The 18951-nt window shown below is 38.2% G+C and overlaps 1 protein-coding gene across 3 annotated transcripts in view; it reads right to left on the bottom strand.

Annotated features, from left to right (window-relative positions):
- LOC149470817 (sodium channel protein type 2 subunit alpha-like) overlaps window positions 1-18951 on the bottom strand; it is a 136886-nt gene that overhangs the window by 36444 nt on the left and 81491 nt on the right. For all 3 annotated transcript variants that reach the window (XR_016307948.1, XM_089660183.1, XM_089660190.1), the window contains 3 exons: window positions 12006-12135; window positions 4104-4258; window positions 1246-1419 (listed from right to left, as the gene is read on the bottom strand). Coding sequence is in view for 2 of the 3 variants with exons in the window: in XM_089660183.1 (XP_089516309.1) it covers window positions 1246-1419; window positions 4104-4258; window positions 12006-12135 (459 nt within the window). In the remaining variant the exon portion in view is untranslated. The remainder of the gene's footprint in view (window positions 1-1245; window positions 1420-4103; window positions 4259-12005; window positions 12136-18951) is intronic.

The following is an 18951-nucleotide window of genomic DNA, read 5'->3' as shown; positions in this document are numbered from 1 at the left end:
GGGGGCCCCATGAGATGCCCCTGGTACCTTTATCATAGGCTTTTTGAGTTTGGGCAAGGACACAGGGGCCCCATGATCCCCTATTGCCCGGGGGCCCCATGAGTTGTCAGTCCGCCCCTGGTAATGTCAAAACTTATTGCTAGCCTCTGCCCTCTCACATTCCTAATAACCTATCACTATATTGTGCCAATACCAATAGGAGTGTACGGGGGTCATGAAGGGTCAGATGAGCTTCAGTGTGATCAGTTAAAGGGTTAGTTCACCTTTAAAAAAAATAAATGAACATTTTATTGCAGGTAAAAAAAATGTGCATTTATTATTATTTTTCTTGGAAGCCTGTAAATCATTGCAATGTCAGGCTCTTGCAGATTCTCAGTACACTCTGCTCGTACCTCCGATATGGATAGGGAGTTCCTGAAGTCTAGGAAGTTCAATGGACTATTAGTGCCCTCACTAGCACCCTCACAGTTCATTGAGAGCTACAACCCATCAACCGCAATAAAGATGGTTCTTGTAGCCCATTCACTCAGAGAACTCTGTAAATGAATGACACAGCCACATGGGTGGAGTCCCACACAGCCATGTTGTTTTCAAATTGCGATAGCAGGTGCGGGGAGAAGGTCCCCTGCCCACTGTCACATAAAGGGGGCTGCTCGGGAGGTGAAGTGGTGGATGCTCAACATATTACTGTACATGTTACAACCTAAATATGGATGCAACATATTAGGAAAGGTGAATTTATCCGTTAAGTGCCAAAGTCCTGCCTGTCAGTACAGCCTTGGTTTTCGACGTGATGGGAGGGTTTGGGAGGCTGCTCCTATGAATCATTTAAGACTAAGTGTCATCTAAAATATTTAAAAAATCAGCACAAGGGACATTACTATCAATGTGGTATGTCCCTTGTGTTGCTGATTGAAACCAGCTGGTTGCTGCTTTAGTTAAAATCTTCCTCCTCCAATCCCCCCTTCCCCAGCTGCTGTAGTGCAGTGGGGGTTTATTAGAACTGAGGGACCTGTCATGCAGTAAGTGCTCATCAAGAATGCTGAATATATTCACCCTTTACACCTCTCCACCATTCATAGAAGCCATACTACAGCTTCTGTGAATGAAAAGTTATCTATGAATGGAATAAAAGTGGAAGAATCAATCGTGTTTTGTGGTCGTCTCTGGCAAAGGCTGACCATTATACTACAGCATGAAACTATTTTATTGGCACAGTAGTGTGGAACAGACAGGGGTACATACATCCACAATCAGGAAATCCAACCAGCACCAGGCATTCGTGAAATATGTGACAAATCCATAGGCGACCCATTTCAAAAGCATTTCTGCTATAAAGACGTAGGTAAAAACTTTGTCAGCATACTCCAACACAGTCTTCATAGTTTTATGCTTCTCAATATTAATATCCTCAAAAGCCTAAAATTGAGGTTAAAAAAAAGTTAGTTCCACAAGTACAATACACAACTTCACATTTTAAATTTAAACTTAAATATTCAAAGGGGATTGCAAGGAAATATACAATACAAATTCGCCATTTGGTCCATAGTGTAGTTTTGTGTTTAATTTAAAGCACTGAGTTTAATTAAAAACTATTAAATTATTAATGAGAACAGTCTTTACATTGAACTCCCTTAATATGCTGCACAACAGAGATCAGGTTGAGTAGGAGGATATGTACTGAAAGTCAATCAAAAGGAGCCATAACATGCATTTTGGGAGGAAAATAGAATGAAAAGTGTTATCACAAAAAAAAAAAAAATCAAGTGGACAATGACGCTTGTGGTGAATATATCTAAAAAAATGATTGACTGACTGCTAAGGACCTGGGGGACAATTAGAGCTAGGTGACCTATGATGCAATATCATGGATACATGATACCACACCACAGGAATATTGCATTTATTATAACAAGTAATATAATAGGAATATGGAGATGATCTGAACTCTGATTCTTTTACTGAGCAAAGCTCATGTGATAAAAATGCCTTGTCATTTAATCACATATACACCACTCTCAAGAAAGTCAGTGTGACAAAATGCATAGTGATGTCACTATGTATGGAAATACGTGCACACATAAGGTACCACTGTGGTGTGTACTATCCTGATCTTGATGTTTCTATCCTTAGTTCTGGGTCAGCACTTTTAAGGTGTGCATGTTTGATATTTTTGATGTAATATTTTAAGTAAGCAGAGTTATCTCTATGATGTAAATGTGCATGTCTTATACCCGAGGGGCCATTTGGAAGCTATCACTGTAGTAGTCAGCGCTATGTCAGCTTTCAGTTTCTGTGCCAAGCAGCTGCCCCAGCACACAAAGAACACAGAGGTTTGACCACTCAGCACTTCCAGTATTGACTGAATGCCTTATATTTTTTTTCAATTAATGCAAATGTAGTCTGTTTGGACGAGGTGGAGAGGAGGGGCAGTGACATGATAACGGCGATTAACAGCATCTTCAGCAGCTCTTTAATCATCAGATGTGGATACTTACATCAAACCAAGTTGGCCAATTGTAATGTATGCAAAAATATTAGTTCCTGGAACTCAGAGTTAAATGTATTTTTAAAAGTAACTAGTCAATATACTTGAATTGGATTCAGTATCAGCCTCGTGTAATTCCCTTTGAAGTAGAAACTGAGAGTGGGAGAGTCACCAGTAAGAAACAATTAGGTATAATGCAGTGCACATGTGCCAACAAGGAACATGCTGATAGGAGGAAAGAGCAGTGTGACCAGAAAGATGATCTCACCAGTCTACTGCTGCTTCTTAACTGTCCAATCACAGTTTGGGGGAAAGTGACCTAGCTATAGTACAGCACAGAAATTTAGGTCACCAACCTAAATGTAGTCTAGAAGGGCTGTGCATTAAGGCATACAAACCCTTTGGCAGGTAAAACAGTTTCCATATGTATTCCAACTACACTATATTGCCAAAAGTATTGGGACTCCTGCCTTTACACGCATATGAACTTTAATGCCATCCCAGTCTTAGTCTGTAGGGTTCAATATTGAGTTGGCCCACCCTCTGCAGCTATAATAGCTTCAACTCTTCTGGGAAGGCTTTCCATAAGGTTTAGGAATGTGTCTATGGGAATGTTTGACCATTCTTCCAGAAGCACATTTGTGAGGTCAGCCACTGATATCAGACGAGAAGGCCTTGCTTGCAGTCTCCACTCTAATTCATCCCAAAAGTGTTCTATTGGGTTGAGGTCAGGACCTTTCTTTGTACACTGGTGCGCAATCATGTTGGAACAGGAAGGGGCCATCCCCAAACTGTTCCCACAAATTTGGGAGCATGAAATTGTACAAAATGTCTTGGTATGCTGATGCCTTAAGAGTTCCCTTCACTGGAACTAAGGGGCCAAGCCCAACCCCTTAAAAACAAACCCACACCTTAATCCCCCCTCCACCAAACTTTACACTTGGCACAATGCAGTCAGGGAAATACCGTTCTCCTGGCAACTATTACCACTAACAGTTGACCATGAAATAATTAGCAGCAAGGAAATTTCACGGATGGACTTATTGCACAGGTGGCAACCTATCACGGTACTAAGCTTGTATTTACTGAGCTCCTGAGAGCAACATATTCTTTCACAAATGTTTGTAGAAGCAGTCTGCATGCCTAGGTGCTTGATTTTATACACCTGTGGCCATGGAGGTGATTGGAGCACCTGAATCCAATGATTTGGAGGGATGTCCCAATACTTTTGGCAATATAGTGTATGTATTTAGCTGTTTGCCTGCAGTTAGGTTTTAGACACAATTTCAGCATACTATAATTTATCTCAGATCTGTTTGATTAAATAAATCTTTCTATGTGGTGAGTACAGTAATCATTTAGTGTTTTATTTAGCTAGTATATGCATCACTGACAGTGTCCCTGTCACGTTCTCAGTGCCAGCTGTAAGTAAACCAGAATAACCTGGTGGCTCATGGCCCTTTCCCTCATGCCAGACTTTTTCTATGTTTGAATTGGTGTGCTAACTATGCCTAGATGCTTGTAAGGGCTTCCATTAAAAAAACAACAGTACATGAGAGAATTAAATAAGTTTGAATAGGTTGGCGTAGTGAAACACTGAGTGCGTTGTTCTCACCAAGGCCCCGCTGCTAAGAAGAATCATGAGGATTATAAATGATTCAAACCAGCTGTGTTCCACAATAAGGTAGCAGGTTTTCCTGAGGTTCCACCAGTTTTTTCCTCTCCCCTCTTCAATGTTGATCCGGCAGCATGCACATTTCTCCACGCAGCCTGGGGACAGAAGAAAAGGAGCTGGCAAGTAATCAATTAACACTGCTAACAAGGGTTTTTCCTGCCCCTAAGAAGCCCATAACCTGAATAGAGCAGTTGCTGCAGCTTTTACTTTGTAGATTGTTAACATACTTTCAGAGCACAGATGTAAGACCTGTAAACATTTTGAAAACAATGTCTCTAAAAATAATTCCAACGCAGCTGTCTTTGGGGTTACATAAAGCAGCTTTTCACTCAAAAAATGTCAGCAAATAAATCAAAACAGTACATGTGTACCAAATCTCAGTCCAAATTAGGAGCTCACACATAGAGGGTCAGATATAAGCACACCAGATAACATGGACCTCTTAGTTATGACAGTCACATTGGCTCACATCTGTGCAGGTGGTGCTGCTGCAGGACCCGCACAAAAACCAGCAGTTGCAATCACCCACAGAGAAATGCGGGACCCATGGGAGGAAATTGCAACTGTATTGGGAACCTCGGTTCCCGTGCGGGCTGTAATTTCAAAAATAGTGCAGGGACTTCTTAACTGCGTGTCCCAGGGCATGGCAGCCAATTCAAAAGAATGGGCTCTCATGCCTGCGCAAATCAAGGACCACACAGCCTCACAAGTGTGAATCAAGCCCAAGGGTTTGAAATAAAATAGTTATCACTTTGGGCAGTAGTAGTAAATCACATTCATCTGCACACATCCTGTAATGTTAAAGACATTTCACCAATAACCTATAACTTATTTCTACTAGCTAAACCAGCTGTTCTCAACCTTTTCAACACAAAGGAACTCTTGAAATAACTTTCCGGTCTCAGGGAACCCCTGCCAATAATTACTATATCTACAACTCGTCATACATTAGTGTGATGGTCTGTGGGAAGAATACTCCTTACACTGGTGGTCAGTGGGAAGAATTACCCCCTTACAGATAGCTAAAGATATTAATGGTTTCAGTGGGAACTTATCTGAATGGCAGAAATTGTTCATTGCTTAAGGAACCCCAACCTCTAGGGAATCCTAGATGAGAAACCCTGAGCTAAACCATTAACTGGTCAAAAATGGGCAAGCCATTATTCTTCACGGCCAACAGCTGCATGCATATACATAGTCATTTTGAGTCTTATGGCTCCCTGTATGATCAAAATGACAGACCACATTAAAGTGGAACTTTAGTCAGAAAATGAAGTCCTGCTAGATCATGTCAGGCTGGCATCTTCTGCAGGTATAGCTATATAAAACATTATAAAGTGCCTACACTGTTTAAAATCCAGTATTACACTGTCTCACCCTGCACTGCACATGCTCAGTTGCTCTCTATGTTTTGGCACTGTGCCTAATTTGCAGAGGCTGATCTTCTGACAGCCTAAAGATTTTTCTGCTGCTCAGGACTGTGGGCTTCAGCAAAATCGCAGCCTTCGGCAAGAAGAATTAGGAACAATGCTGGAGGCAAGTTACAGCACACAGTAATTTTGGTGACATAATTATTAATGTGGAATGTATGTTCCTTGCTAAAGAATATATAGAAAAATCAAGTATCTAGCTGCTCAACACAGATACAACCAAAAATGGCCCCCTATGGGACTTTAATGCAGTAGACATATCATCACACATGTACTCATAAGGAACTCTTTTTACTCATGCACTTTATTGTACAAAAATGTTGATAAAAGATACATTACATTACATTTAAAAACACACTGCCTCTGATAACTGTTTCAAGGATGTATTCCCTTTAGGTTACAACAATACAACATTCCCAAAATAACTCTGATGGGTTTCGAACATTTCACGTTTAGATCTTCAGGGGTGATGAGTGCAAAAGGGATCTCTGAATAAACATATTTGAGATTAATAATAATTTATATATAGAATCATCAGTAACAGTTAGATAATCTCCATTTTCATACTTACAACAGAATTAAATGGTTAATGTTGATCAGAGCAGTCATAAAAATACTGGCATCCAAGATGGGGCTGCATAGTCCAAAATTCAATGGTGTGTGCTATCTGAGGGGCAAGAGTGGTCAAATATCCATCTCATGGTACTGATGGCAGAGAAGGAAAGCCAAATCACCCTCCATATCCTTCTATCATCATCATAAAAATATGGTACAAATTAGAGACGCTTTTACAAAGGGCAAGAAAATGAATACCCTAATCAATGTATAAAAAGTGATGACCGTATGTGGGGCAAGGCCAATGAACACAATTAACTACTTTATTCCTCGTCCCGTGGCAAAGATATAAGGAATTCCAGTGGGCTGGAGGCTATGCCCAACTACCTCATCTATGATAAAAAACAAATGGGGCTATAAGAATACTGTCACAACCACATACAGCAGTATACAAATCTCCCACTAAGATGACTAACTATGATATCCATAAGTACATATCACCGTTTAAGTAGAGGGGGAGAGGAGCATCCCAACCACTACATAGTTGTTCTACATAAACTGTCTCCACACTTCCACCTAATAATACAAAAATATACCCTAATAATACAAAAATATACACATAGAGGTAAATCAGTAACCAATCTGCCATTTACTAGCATCAAATAACCATCATAGGTGGAGAAGGACAAGCCATCTATGCTTACCAAACTGTCCAATGTAGCATGAGAGACTACTTCCAACAAAGAAAGCCAGCAACAAGCTGCAGTAAAGTATCCAAATATATATCTGTGTGAGAATTATACAATTATCTCATTAGGAAGTGATCAGATCCACCTGTGCCGTCAGTAAGAGATGATGTGGCTATTTGCTGCCAATGGGGCCAAAACCGGTGTCTATATGTGACCATGCCCATCATAAAAACATGGGTACAAGGCCCTAAAGGCCATCCATGCCTCATGCCGGATGCCCGGCCCAAAGGCCACACATGAAGCCAGACACAGTGTTACCTTGAAATCCACCTGAAAATCAAATTGTGCCAGTATAGCTAAAGCAATATATTCAAATATAAATAACCTGCGCTTGGGTAGATAAACTAATCATGTGACGATAATAAATGACATAGAAAAGCAGCACGTACATCAGGCAACAGACATAATAGTAAATAAATAAAAATTACAGCGCTAATCAAAAAAACAAAGTCCAGTAAATCAGAAAAAGTTCCAGTAAAAAAAGTCCCAAATGTATTCCCACGATCCACCATCACCAGGACACCCGAATGGTTAGCCTCTTACCAGAAATTCTGACCGAAACACACTGGTCAATATAAGCAACTCAAATTGGAGATGAATATGTGTAGATCATGGAACCAGCACTCCTCATCCAGACAGATATCAATCCTCCTTTCAAAGATCTGAAAACGGTCCTAAAAGAAGACTCCCATCCAATAAAAGAAAAAGGCCACTCATAGTGTAGTATTTAAGTAATAAAATCACCCTGTTTAATTACAAGTTACTCGTATATTGTTTTGGATGGTTACCAGCATTAGAATCAAGTTTCAAACCAGGAAAATGGCCGCCATCCCTCCAAAAAAACGTGAGGACGTCACACGCCGAAGCTTGATTCTAATGCTGGTAACTATCCAAAACAATGTACGAGTAACTTGTGGTTAAACAGGGTGATTTTATTACTTAAATGCTACACTATGAGTGGCCTTTTTCTTTTATTCCTTATCTAAATATTGGATGGGAGTCTTCTTTTAGGACCGTTTTCAGATCTTTGAAAGCAATATATTAATCACATACATAATTCATAAAAGAGTACGATACCAAAATTAGCATATACTATATAATAGTAACAAAACTATAATCAGTGCACATTCCCTAGGTCAGCACCTTGCTGAAACTTTGATAACTCTAGAATATGAGCAAAAACCTATTGTTTATGAAAAACCTGAGCAAAACCAAACACAACCATATGGACAAGAGTCTAATCCATTTTTTAAGGGAAGAATTGAATCAGTTTTACCAGAGGTGAACCCCTTCAAAAAGGGATGGAAGGATATTGCTTCATTTAAACTTGGAGGGACTGTGGCTTGTAACCTATATAACCATTTCTGTTCTAACTGAAGGATATTTTTATTCCAATCTCCTCCCCGATCAGGGATGTGTATCCGATCCAAAGCAACAAATTTTACTTGAGGTAGCTGTTCCCTATTTGCATACTGTACACGTTTCTAAACGGGGCACCAAAACTCCTGTTTGGTCTTACCAAAATTAAAGGCGCCCTTTCACAAGACATAAGATATACCACTCCTCTAGTCTGACAATTGGCAAAATGTCTGAGTGTATAGTAAGTCCCATTAGGCAATAGGACTACTTTTTTCTTATCCACCAATTAACAATATGAACAGTTACCACAAGCAGGGGCGGACTGGCAACTCATGGGGCCCCCGGGCAATAGGGGATCATGGAGCCCCTGTGTCCTTGCACAAATTCAAAAAAGCCTATGAAAAAGGTACCAGGAGCATCTCATGGGGTCCCCTACTGACCCCGGGCCCTCGGGCAGTGCCCGAGTTTCCAAATGGTTAGTCCGCCCCTGACCACAAGGATAAATCTAATAATCCCGACAATGCTTGTCTCTGAGTTTCTCCTTGTATTCGCTATGAACTAATTTGTCCCATAGTGAACTAGCCCTTCTAAAAGTTACTGAAGGTGTAGTAGCCACAAATTGAACAGTGGCATTGCAAAATTTGTTTTATCTGTAAATGTTAGTTAGAATATCTTAACACTATATGGGTAGGTCCTTTTTCTGTATCTACTTTTTTCTTTTGAAAGAGGAGGTTGTAACGTGACTGTTGGCAGGTACGATTGTAAGCTTTACGCAAACAGGTCTTGCTGTATCCCTTGTCGAGCAGTCGCTGTCTCAAATTCTCTGCTGCCTCCTGGAAGTCTTGTTCTGTGGAGCAATTACGTCTCAACCTAAAATACTGACTAAAAGGTATGGAATCTTTTAGTGGTTGTGGATGAAACTGGATGCATGCAGGATAGTATTCCCTGCAGTTTCCTTTCTGTAGAGTCCGCTGGAGAGGAGGCCACTGCCGTTCTTTTGTATGCGGACATTCAAAAAAGTTACAATTTCCTTACTATGAGACATATTAAATTTGAGATTGTAGCTATTAGTGTTTATTTTTTCAAAACATTCCAAAAGCATTTTTTCAGGACCCTCCCAGACGAAAAATACATCATCAATATACCTATACCACATAGAAATGTGGCATGTCTACAGTGCGAGGCTTTCGCCTGAGAGGAACCAATGTTCCCACTCCCTCAGGTACAAATTGGCGTAGGAAGGGGCGCAAAATGTCCCCATGGCCACGCCCTGTACCTGGAGGTAGTGGGAACCATCAAACGAAAAACAGTTGTGATGGAGAATTAAATCTAACCCAGCCAATACAAATTAATTCATAGGCCAATCCTGAAAGGGTCGTTGAGAAAGAATATGTCATACAGCTGACACACCATGATTATGGGGGATTGAGCTGTAGAGAGCTTCAATATCAATGGTGACCAAAAATGCTCCCTCAGAAATACTAGAATCCTCAATAATCTGTAGGAAATTAATAGTGTCCTTCACAGATGAGGGTAATGAAGACACATGAGGTTGCAGATAAGAGTCTATTACATGACTCAAATTCTCTGTCAGGCCTCCATTCCCCGAAACAATAGGATGTCCTGTAGGATTTTTTTGATCCAAACTGTAGAAAGTGGGAGTTCTGGGGAATTTTTCTCTAATGAACTTCCACAATTCTTTAAGAATTATGTCCCCCTCCAGGGCATGATCGATCAGTTCATAAAATTCAGAAACAACTTTTTCAATCAAAGTTACAGGAATGAGACGATACCACCTGTTAGTTTGTAAAATCCTATAACACATTTCCTTATATTGTGTATTGTCCATAATGACTACGTTTCCTCCCTGTGAGATGGTTTAATTGTATTGTTATTGTTTTCTTGTAAAACACGTAACACAGTTTTTTCTGTTGTAATTTTTTATCCGAATGTAAGAGAATTTTATGATATCTCTCAGCATTTGCTTAAAAAATATCTCAATACTTGGATTGTTATTCAGCAAAGGAAATTTGGAGGAAGGTTTCCTGAATTGGATTAGGGGATCAGTCTGGAAATTTTCCATTTTCCCTAATAATAGATCTACATCTAATTGATCGATAAAATCCACTGATTGACTTTCTACCAACAGGAGAGTCAGATCCTTGAGGACTCTGAACTCCCTACTGGAACATTGGGACCAATCAGCTGGCTCTGATTAGCATGTGTACACCTAAGGAAGAGTTTCCTGGCAAATAATTTAAGATCTTTGACCACTTTGAACTCATCAGCGTTCTGATGTAGAAAAAACTCAACCTGCGAGACAGCAATTTTGTTCAGTTTGAGGTAGCATATATGAAGACAGATTGACAATATGCAATGTAGTGGTTAAGTTCGAATCAGATAATGTGCTATTCCTCGACCTGATCTCCCCCGTCGGAGGCCTCTCCCCCACATTCGACCAAAAAATGTGATTTGTAAACTCCTGAGGTGCTAAATATGTGCTGACTAACTGTGCTTGAAGAATCAGAAAAAGAGAATCTGATAGCTCACACCATTGAGTTTTGGACTATGCAGTCCCATCTTGGATGCCAGTATTTGTATGATCTCTCTAATCAACGTTAACCATTTAATTCAATTGTAAGTATGAAAATGGAGATAATATAACTGGGTTTGATTAATCTATATATAAATTATTACTACTCTCAAATATGTTTATTCAGAGATCCCTTTTGTACTCAAAAAAGTGAAATGATTGAAATGCGTCGGCGTTATTTTGGGAATGTGGTATTGTCGCAACCTAAAGGGAATACATCCTTGGAATAGTTATCAGAGCCAGTGTTTTTTTTAAATGTAATGTATCTTTTAGCAATATTTTTGTACAATAAAGTGCATGAGTAAAAAGAGTTCCTTATGAGTACATGTGTGATTAAATGTCTGGTGCACTAAAGTCCCACAGGGGGTCATTGTTGTTTGCTAAAGAACATTATTTTTCATCAATTTGTTATGGGCAAAGTTCTGTTTTAAATTTTCATCTGAGGTTTATGATGGCTGAAGTGGTGTACAGGACTTTGTTATTTTAAAAAAAAAGTGCTATTATCTTTTAAAGGGCTGGTACCCGGACTGGTCTGTTTTTGTTTTCAGGTGTGCACATCTACCAGAGCTCTTACCTATAAGTCTCTTCAGGCTCATTAAATTATTTTGTATTAGGACTACTACAACAGATGAAACTGAAATAGCAAGGAATAAGGTAGTACAGTGACAAGTCCTATAGCAGGAAAATCTCTTTATAATGGAGTCCCATGAGACATAAAACGCCAGCAGGCAACCCAGCAAAATCCCAACCTATTACCTGTCCTTTTGTAATGTTGCTTTAAACCAAAGTGGAAAATGTAATAATAAGAGGTTATGAATGCACCTCAACTAATGCATCCTCTGTGAGTCTGCCTCTCCCTACTTCTCCCTAATAGGAAAATTTTCCATATTGTTTGCATAAATAGATTTCAAAATGTAAAGATACATTGAAGCTCTTTATTTAAAAAAAAAATCAAAGTTCGTTTAACTGGGAGGGCGCACATGATGTCACGGAGACACCTGTGGCTTCAATTTAACCCTCATTGTATTGCTCAGAATAACACACTAAACCTGGCTTGTCAGTAGCAGAACACATTTGAAATTTTACGATAATCAGTTTACAAAACTCAATAGTATAAAGCAATATTAGAAACACTGGCAATGGGAAGGGAACAAACCATCTGTGAAGCATAGCTCTGGATCAAGTGTCTCCTCATAGTCGTAACCCAAGTAATCATCTTCTCCTTCCATTCCTGGTGGTCTGATGTCTATCGTGCTACCCTCTGAGGAGCTGAAAAGCTTTACCTTCTGCAAAGAAGTCAAACAATGAAATACAATTACGTATAAGGAGTGTTAATTACTAAAGCATCTGCTTTAATAGCATGGTGCCAAGAGCAATGAGTGACCAGAATCAACCAATCACGTATCAGTTTTCAGATAAATGATTAAACTGCTAAAAACTGACATTTGATTGAGTACTGTGGGCCATTTTTCAGACTGATCATATTGTTATTTAGGAAGGTGGTTTCTGGCATTATTTTGCATATGTGTCTAATGTGGGAAAAATAAAAAATGAAAGCTTCCAATAGCAAAGTACAGAAGATTTAGAAGTATTAAACCAAAGCTGAATATGGACAGCTGTTGATTTCAAAGGATTTCTTTTTTACCTAAAGTTTATGGCAATTTAGCAGTTCTGTCATTTGCCAGAAGACGATGGCAAAACTGTCTGCAGTCTAGGTACATTCTAGTCTAAATTCATACGGCAATAGGCAAATAGCATTATTGAATGATTTTGTCAGATACACATATGTGTGCCATGTATTTCACGTCAAGCTCACTTTTTTTCCGCACTGAGTCAATGCAGTTCAACAGCTTTTGCATTCTTTGTTACAGTAACAAGTGCATGCTAAATTTGTCATGTGATTTTCAATACAGTATACCACCATAATCCAGGTAGATATTAACCCACCAATAACAATGCAGCTTTGCCTTTTCACTCACTTAATCTTATTGTGCCCCATACTAGATCTTTCCTTTTCCTTTTTATTTCCTCCACATTAATGCAGGAACCACTAAAGCTACTTTCTCCCAACAGGACTACGACATACCTTCCTACCCAGTTAGGAAACCAATTGGGGATATAGATAGAGGTGCTGGTTGAAAATATCAGTTGCTTTAATCTACCTAAAATGAAAAATCATTTAAAGTACAATTTTGTATATATATATTTAATTGTCTTTGGAAAGATTGCGCTTATTGTGGTGTAAGGGGCTGAGTGGCCAGTCAACTCATTCAAGATTTATCCTTGGGGGAGCACCATTTTACATAGCTCCCAGATATTGGTGGAAAATCCATGGTTTTTATATTCTGAAATGTGCTAGGCATAAATGTGACCAAATATAGACATAGGGGAGCAAGGTTCTGTGGAAATTAAAGAAATGAATCTGTGCCACCAATCCCAACCTTATCTTTCTTTACTACCCCCAATGGTCTGATCAACCATGGGAGTAAAGAGAAGAAGCCATCCTGTGACCAATCTGGTGCTTACATAGCTCCAATTCAATCACATATAAAAGTGCTGGGTGCCTGTGCAGCCAATTGCAAAGTACCAGCAATGTTCTGTCAAGGGAAGGGGATGAGTCACATGCTTTCCTATACCTGGGAGTATGGGATATCTGATGTCACTTATTGGAAGTGAAGGTAAGGTAACTATGAGCACCGTCAAAGGCTGGGATTATAAGTGAACCCATTTCCCTGCTCTGCAAGGATATAGCACAGGTCCATTTTACTTATGACCTGCCTAAAGCAAAAGTGATCTAATTGAATCTGATTTATCACTAGCTTTTTTCAAGTATAAGACAGAGTTGATCTTACTTTAAAACCCTTGAAAATCCTATAATACTTACACAAAAGTTTTTTATGTATTTACAAAAAGTCACAGCTGTATATTTTCATTGACCTGGGGTGGGATACAGCTCTGCTGTTCTCCTTATATTACATACAAGTCCTAACTAGGAAACAGGTTTGCGTCATATACTGTGGCACCAAACATTCTCTAGCAGATGACATGCCTGCAAAGCACAGAAGATGGTTAGAATGTCATAGCCATTCATTTAGTGAAAGTTTACGGGGACAGGTGCAAATCGATAAAATATTATGCAGGTGGAATCCCTCACTAAATGTTTATTAAATCTTAATCAGCGCAGATTATTTAAAAATTGTATGAGCTTGAATGGGGTTTTCACCTTCAGATGATTTTAATATAGCTGGTTTGTCCAAGCTCTCTAGTAAATATTTACAAATGATGACTTTTTCTAGTTTGCATTATCATTATTTTTGGCTATGTCTATATTGTATAATTTAGCAAAAGTGTTTTTTTAAAGTACAACACAAACTGTTCTTTGGAAACAGCACAATTGTATGGCAGAGCTGTACCAGCTGCAGGGTAACAGATTACATACACCTACATTTGCGTTATCGCAAACACAATGTATTTGTACAAGCTGAAGGTGAAAAAACCCTTTAGGCATGGTCAACTTACCAGGCCAAATTGAACTCTTGACTGTAACCAGCCAGGAGCTTCAGGCAACATGGGTGGTCCAGTGATGTGACCTATGCCTCCATTGACATAGTCTCCTCACAGTCTTGATAATGATTGCAGGTTTTTCATTCAGTTAGTACTGTATATGCAGGTTATGGATGGGATGGGGAAAGGGTTATATTAGCAATACTGATATACCATAAGGTATGAACAACGTTTTTTTTCCATATAAGTCAATAATAAAGGCAGAATAATAGGTAGAATTTGACTACTATATATACTATAAATCCTCTTTGCAAATAGGACTGAAACTGCAGTCTTTCATGAATGTATATATACTCTATACACACACGCACATACATATATGTAGTATTCTTTCTATGTCTTTCTATTGATTCATACAGAAATCAATATTCACCAAAGATCTGCGTCAGATGGAATATCAGGCTCTGAAAACCCTGTTACTACTAATCTCACTGTTATAACTGTATGCCCATACCTCTATGGCTTTGCCATCTTCCTCCCTGCATCAGAAATGTGTCCTGAAGACACCTACAAACCTATAGTTCAGATATTTGGCAGGCACTTGGAAGAATTCAATTCAATGCAAGTTTTAAGATCAATTTTGTGTTTTTTTCTAAAATTCAGTACAGCCATAACATACATCGATCACAGTGCATTTGTTTGGAACTACAGAATCCTGACACTGATTCTCACCCATGCTCTTGCAGATCTATTTCTACCACTATATCCCTGTAGACTGTACTGAAAGTGGAGTGGCAGAATGGCTAACTTCTTTCGGAATTATAAGGGGTGCACAAAATTCTATTGTGTCGGGTGTATGCATAGTCAAATTTAAAAAAGAAAACTGTAATGGGCAGAGTTGGGAATCCCAGAGCTGCAGAACTGCAGGTCTCAGATAAGGTATTCCCAGAAATGCAAGTTTTGTAGAAAGGTAGGCACAAGCAATTTGAAGACAAACCAAAGTATTCAGATCTTCCATTAAGTACAAGCAAACCAAGTAAATACCCAATGACATCATGATTAAATGCAGGTAGGATCCATGCATAATGTTTCAAATGCTATGACATAACAACTTAAACACAATTATTTTTCGGTAATTCAGCTGTAAATGTAACTATTTGTAATTCCTATATAATAGAGAAATTTTGAACTGATACATATTTTTGAAAAATGATGCATGTAACCTTTTGCATTTTCACCTTCAGTTAAAATTGTAAACTCTGTTAAGTTAGTCTTCCTGCAGAGCACAGCATGCACATCATTTAAGTAAAGTGGCATCAGTGACCACCAAGTACATGCATTCTGTATATAGCAGCATCAACTTGACAGTTGATGGAACGTATGATCGCTTAAAGCAACATGCTTCTCTTGTACATTTCAGCACCATGGAGAGTGGCAACTGGCTACCCTGTGTTGTGAACTTCTGAGACCTTGCTAAATTCACAGAACAGGGCAGGTTTGCCAGTCTTGCATGATCATGCTATGGTCAAGTTAAACAGTTCATCACTTGGGACAGTTGTGCAAAATTCTCATTGTGTTGCAATGGATGAAAAGGTCCATATCTGAGCTGCATGCAGACTGATATTCATTGGTAGCATAACCATATAGATTACTTGAGGGGACACCTTGCTGTGTCTTGTTAAAAATAAACACCAGAGCTGTATTCTTGACTCCTCCAACTTGTTTTAACCCCTGTGAGAAGTGAGAAGGGGAAGCAATAAAGGTCACAATATGCCGTCTTTCCCATCGTTCTGCAAAGTTGTGCCTAGATTCAAAGGCAAAGGACAAATGAATGCAGTCATCATTTTTATTTTCAAATGAAGGCGCAGAGCTACACATGCTCCTTTTAACTGCTCTACTCATAAACCAAAGTCCATCCACAATAATCTGGAATTCCACAATCACTCAATAAAAGCTGCATGGTACAACTACATTGTTGAGTATTCCTGCAATGTCTTAACTGTGTACAGCTAATGGCTAAACACAGCTAATCATGACTGTGTAGACCAGGGTTTCTAAGCTAGGGTTCTGTGGAACACTGGAATTCCTCCAGAAGTTGCTAGGGATTCCTTGAGCAATGAAGAGTTTCTAAATCCCAGTAACCACTAATATCAATGATCATTTTAGCCTTATGTCAGGGAAGCAGTTTTCCTGCTGGTCAACAATGAAAGAGTATCCTTCTTCCACTGAACAATAATATAAGGGCCATCGATGTATGGAACTACTACACTACCTACCAATATAAGAAGGTACCTTTTCACTGACCACCAATGCAAGTGGCACTAGAATTTTCACCATTGATATTTCTTTTCTTGCCATTAATCTTATTTGTTCAATTTCTTGATTTTTGCTGAACTAATCTTCTTCTTGTGGAGTAGAAGAGTGTAAAAAAAACCTTTAATTTATCAGGGGTTCCCGAAGACAAGAAAATTATTTCAAGGGTTCCTCTGTATTAAAAAGGTTTAGAAAGGCTGGTGTACACCAGCCTTTCTCTAGATGTTCTTAGGGGTTTCTTGAGTAGTAGAATGGTTCTGGCACCAACCACAAAAAACAAAGCCAGCAGTATGGGATCAGTGAAGACACTCTGCTCATCTCTCAGATAAAAAACAATTGACATCAATTACATTTTTAGTAAGGAGATATTTTTCCTACTGAACACCAATGTAAAGGTGCATCACAATTGTCACTGTGTATTTCTTCTGGCCATTACTCTTTTCAATAAAAAAATTAACTAATTAATTTAGAGTGGATGGGGGGGGAGGATAAATAAATATGAAAAGGTTAAGAAAGGCCTGCTGAAGAGATTGATTTGTGCAGCTTTTAAACAGTGTTTATGGTTTCCAAACCTTTTTCATTAGTGGGCATCATTTAAAAAAAAAAAAAGCATGTGTAGGCTTGGCCATACCGTGATAAATATTTGTGAATTTACATTTCAAGGGTTACAATCTTTTCCTATAATTCTGGCTGTCAGCCACAACAGTTTTTATAACATCTAGATATACAACCATGTTTCTGAAAACCTTTCAAAGTAATATTGTGTAATCTCATGGTAATTTTGGAAGGTTTCTATTAGTTTTCATTTAAACAAGACTACCTACTGAATTTGACACTGCAACCAATCCAAACATTTTCTAATTCTGATCAGACAGACAATTACAATTGTAAATTCATCTAAACCACTACAATACCAATCATTACATATTTCCCTGTCATAATTAATTATTTTAGGTTCAAAATCAGGAAACAACTGAAATCATATTGATTTAAGCTTCCCTTGCAATCAGAAGCTTCCAAAATTGTCATAAAATTAAAATATATAAGCATTATAACAAGACATTTTTTTTAAAACTTCCAGGTAGGCACATAAGTGTTTTAATTAGTAACATTGTGAAGAAATCCAGATTATTATTTCAAAGGATTCAATAGAAATGGAAAGAAAACTGTTAGTAATACATGAGGTAAAGTTAAAGAATAAACTGCTACATGATAAAGTACTATTTCAATTGTTACTATTGTTATTATTTTAGTTGCCTGTGGTCTGCAGATTTTAGAAACACATTGTGGCCTTTATTTAACATCAAAGTGGAAAAAGCTGCTGGTCGTCGGAAAAAAAGAAAGATAATTTTTGATCAGTTGCCATGGAGTATTGTTCTTTGTTACTATTAAAAACCCAATAAAAGATAAGGGCAGTACCAGTGAAGTAAAAATGTGAGGAACAGAAGACCATTAATGCCTCATTTACCCCGACAATGTATGTGTTCATATGCAGTTATAGAGCATATATAGTATATGCATGTACATTAAGATGATTTAAAATAGTGTAATTAGCTCTGTTTCTCTGGGGACAGATTAGAAACTCTGAACATATGCAAATACAACTACAGTACATTTAAACAAAAGACAATTTTTATTGCAGTTAAATCAATCAAACATAGGAGACTAGCGTGAATTTTGCCTAAGTTGTGGTTTTAAAAATTAATAATGGCGCAGGTTAAAATGTGGAACAGGCTTCCACGTGAGCTAGTTCTCTGTATATTGCTTTTGGAAAGGCCGGATGTGTTTCTAAATGCACAGAATATAACTGGCTATTAATATCTATAGATAATAACACCGCAAATTGTTAATTTAAGGAATTCAAAGAGCATTTGATTGCCTTAGAAGATCATGAAATAATCTTCTCCATTGGAACATTATTGGCTTTGATTTGTAACAGTTCAACTGTATTTTAATAATTCTTTTTTTCTTCTTTTCCACAAAATGAGAAACTTTAAATAGTACCCTTTAAATCTCAATAATGAGTATGCCGCACACTGGCAAAATGTTATGACACTGTCTTATTTAATTTCATAGATAAAAATTGTAAGACAAGCATTACCTATGGCAACCAGATACATTTCAGACATCATTATTTAGATTCTTGCTAAAAATTAAAGTAATTACAGAATAGTTTTGGGTGACAAATCTACTTTTCTGTTTCTCTCTTAATGCTCTGTCTTATGCTCTCTGTCCTAATTCGTTAGTAACTTTATTTTATTGATGAAGTGGAAATAGATTATTAG

Source organism: Staurois parvus, unplaced genomic scaffold (genome assembly GCF_062004578.1).
Source record: "Staurois parvus isolate SC_StPar_1 unplaced genomic scaffold, SC_StPar_1.0 ptg000031l, whole genome shotgun sequence".
Classification (NCBI taxonomy): Eukaryota; Metazoa; Chordata; class Amphibia; order Anura; family Ranidae; genus Staurois; species Staurois parvus.
This window is presented reverse-complemented; position numbering and strand designations above follow the sequence as displayed.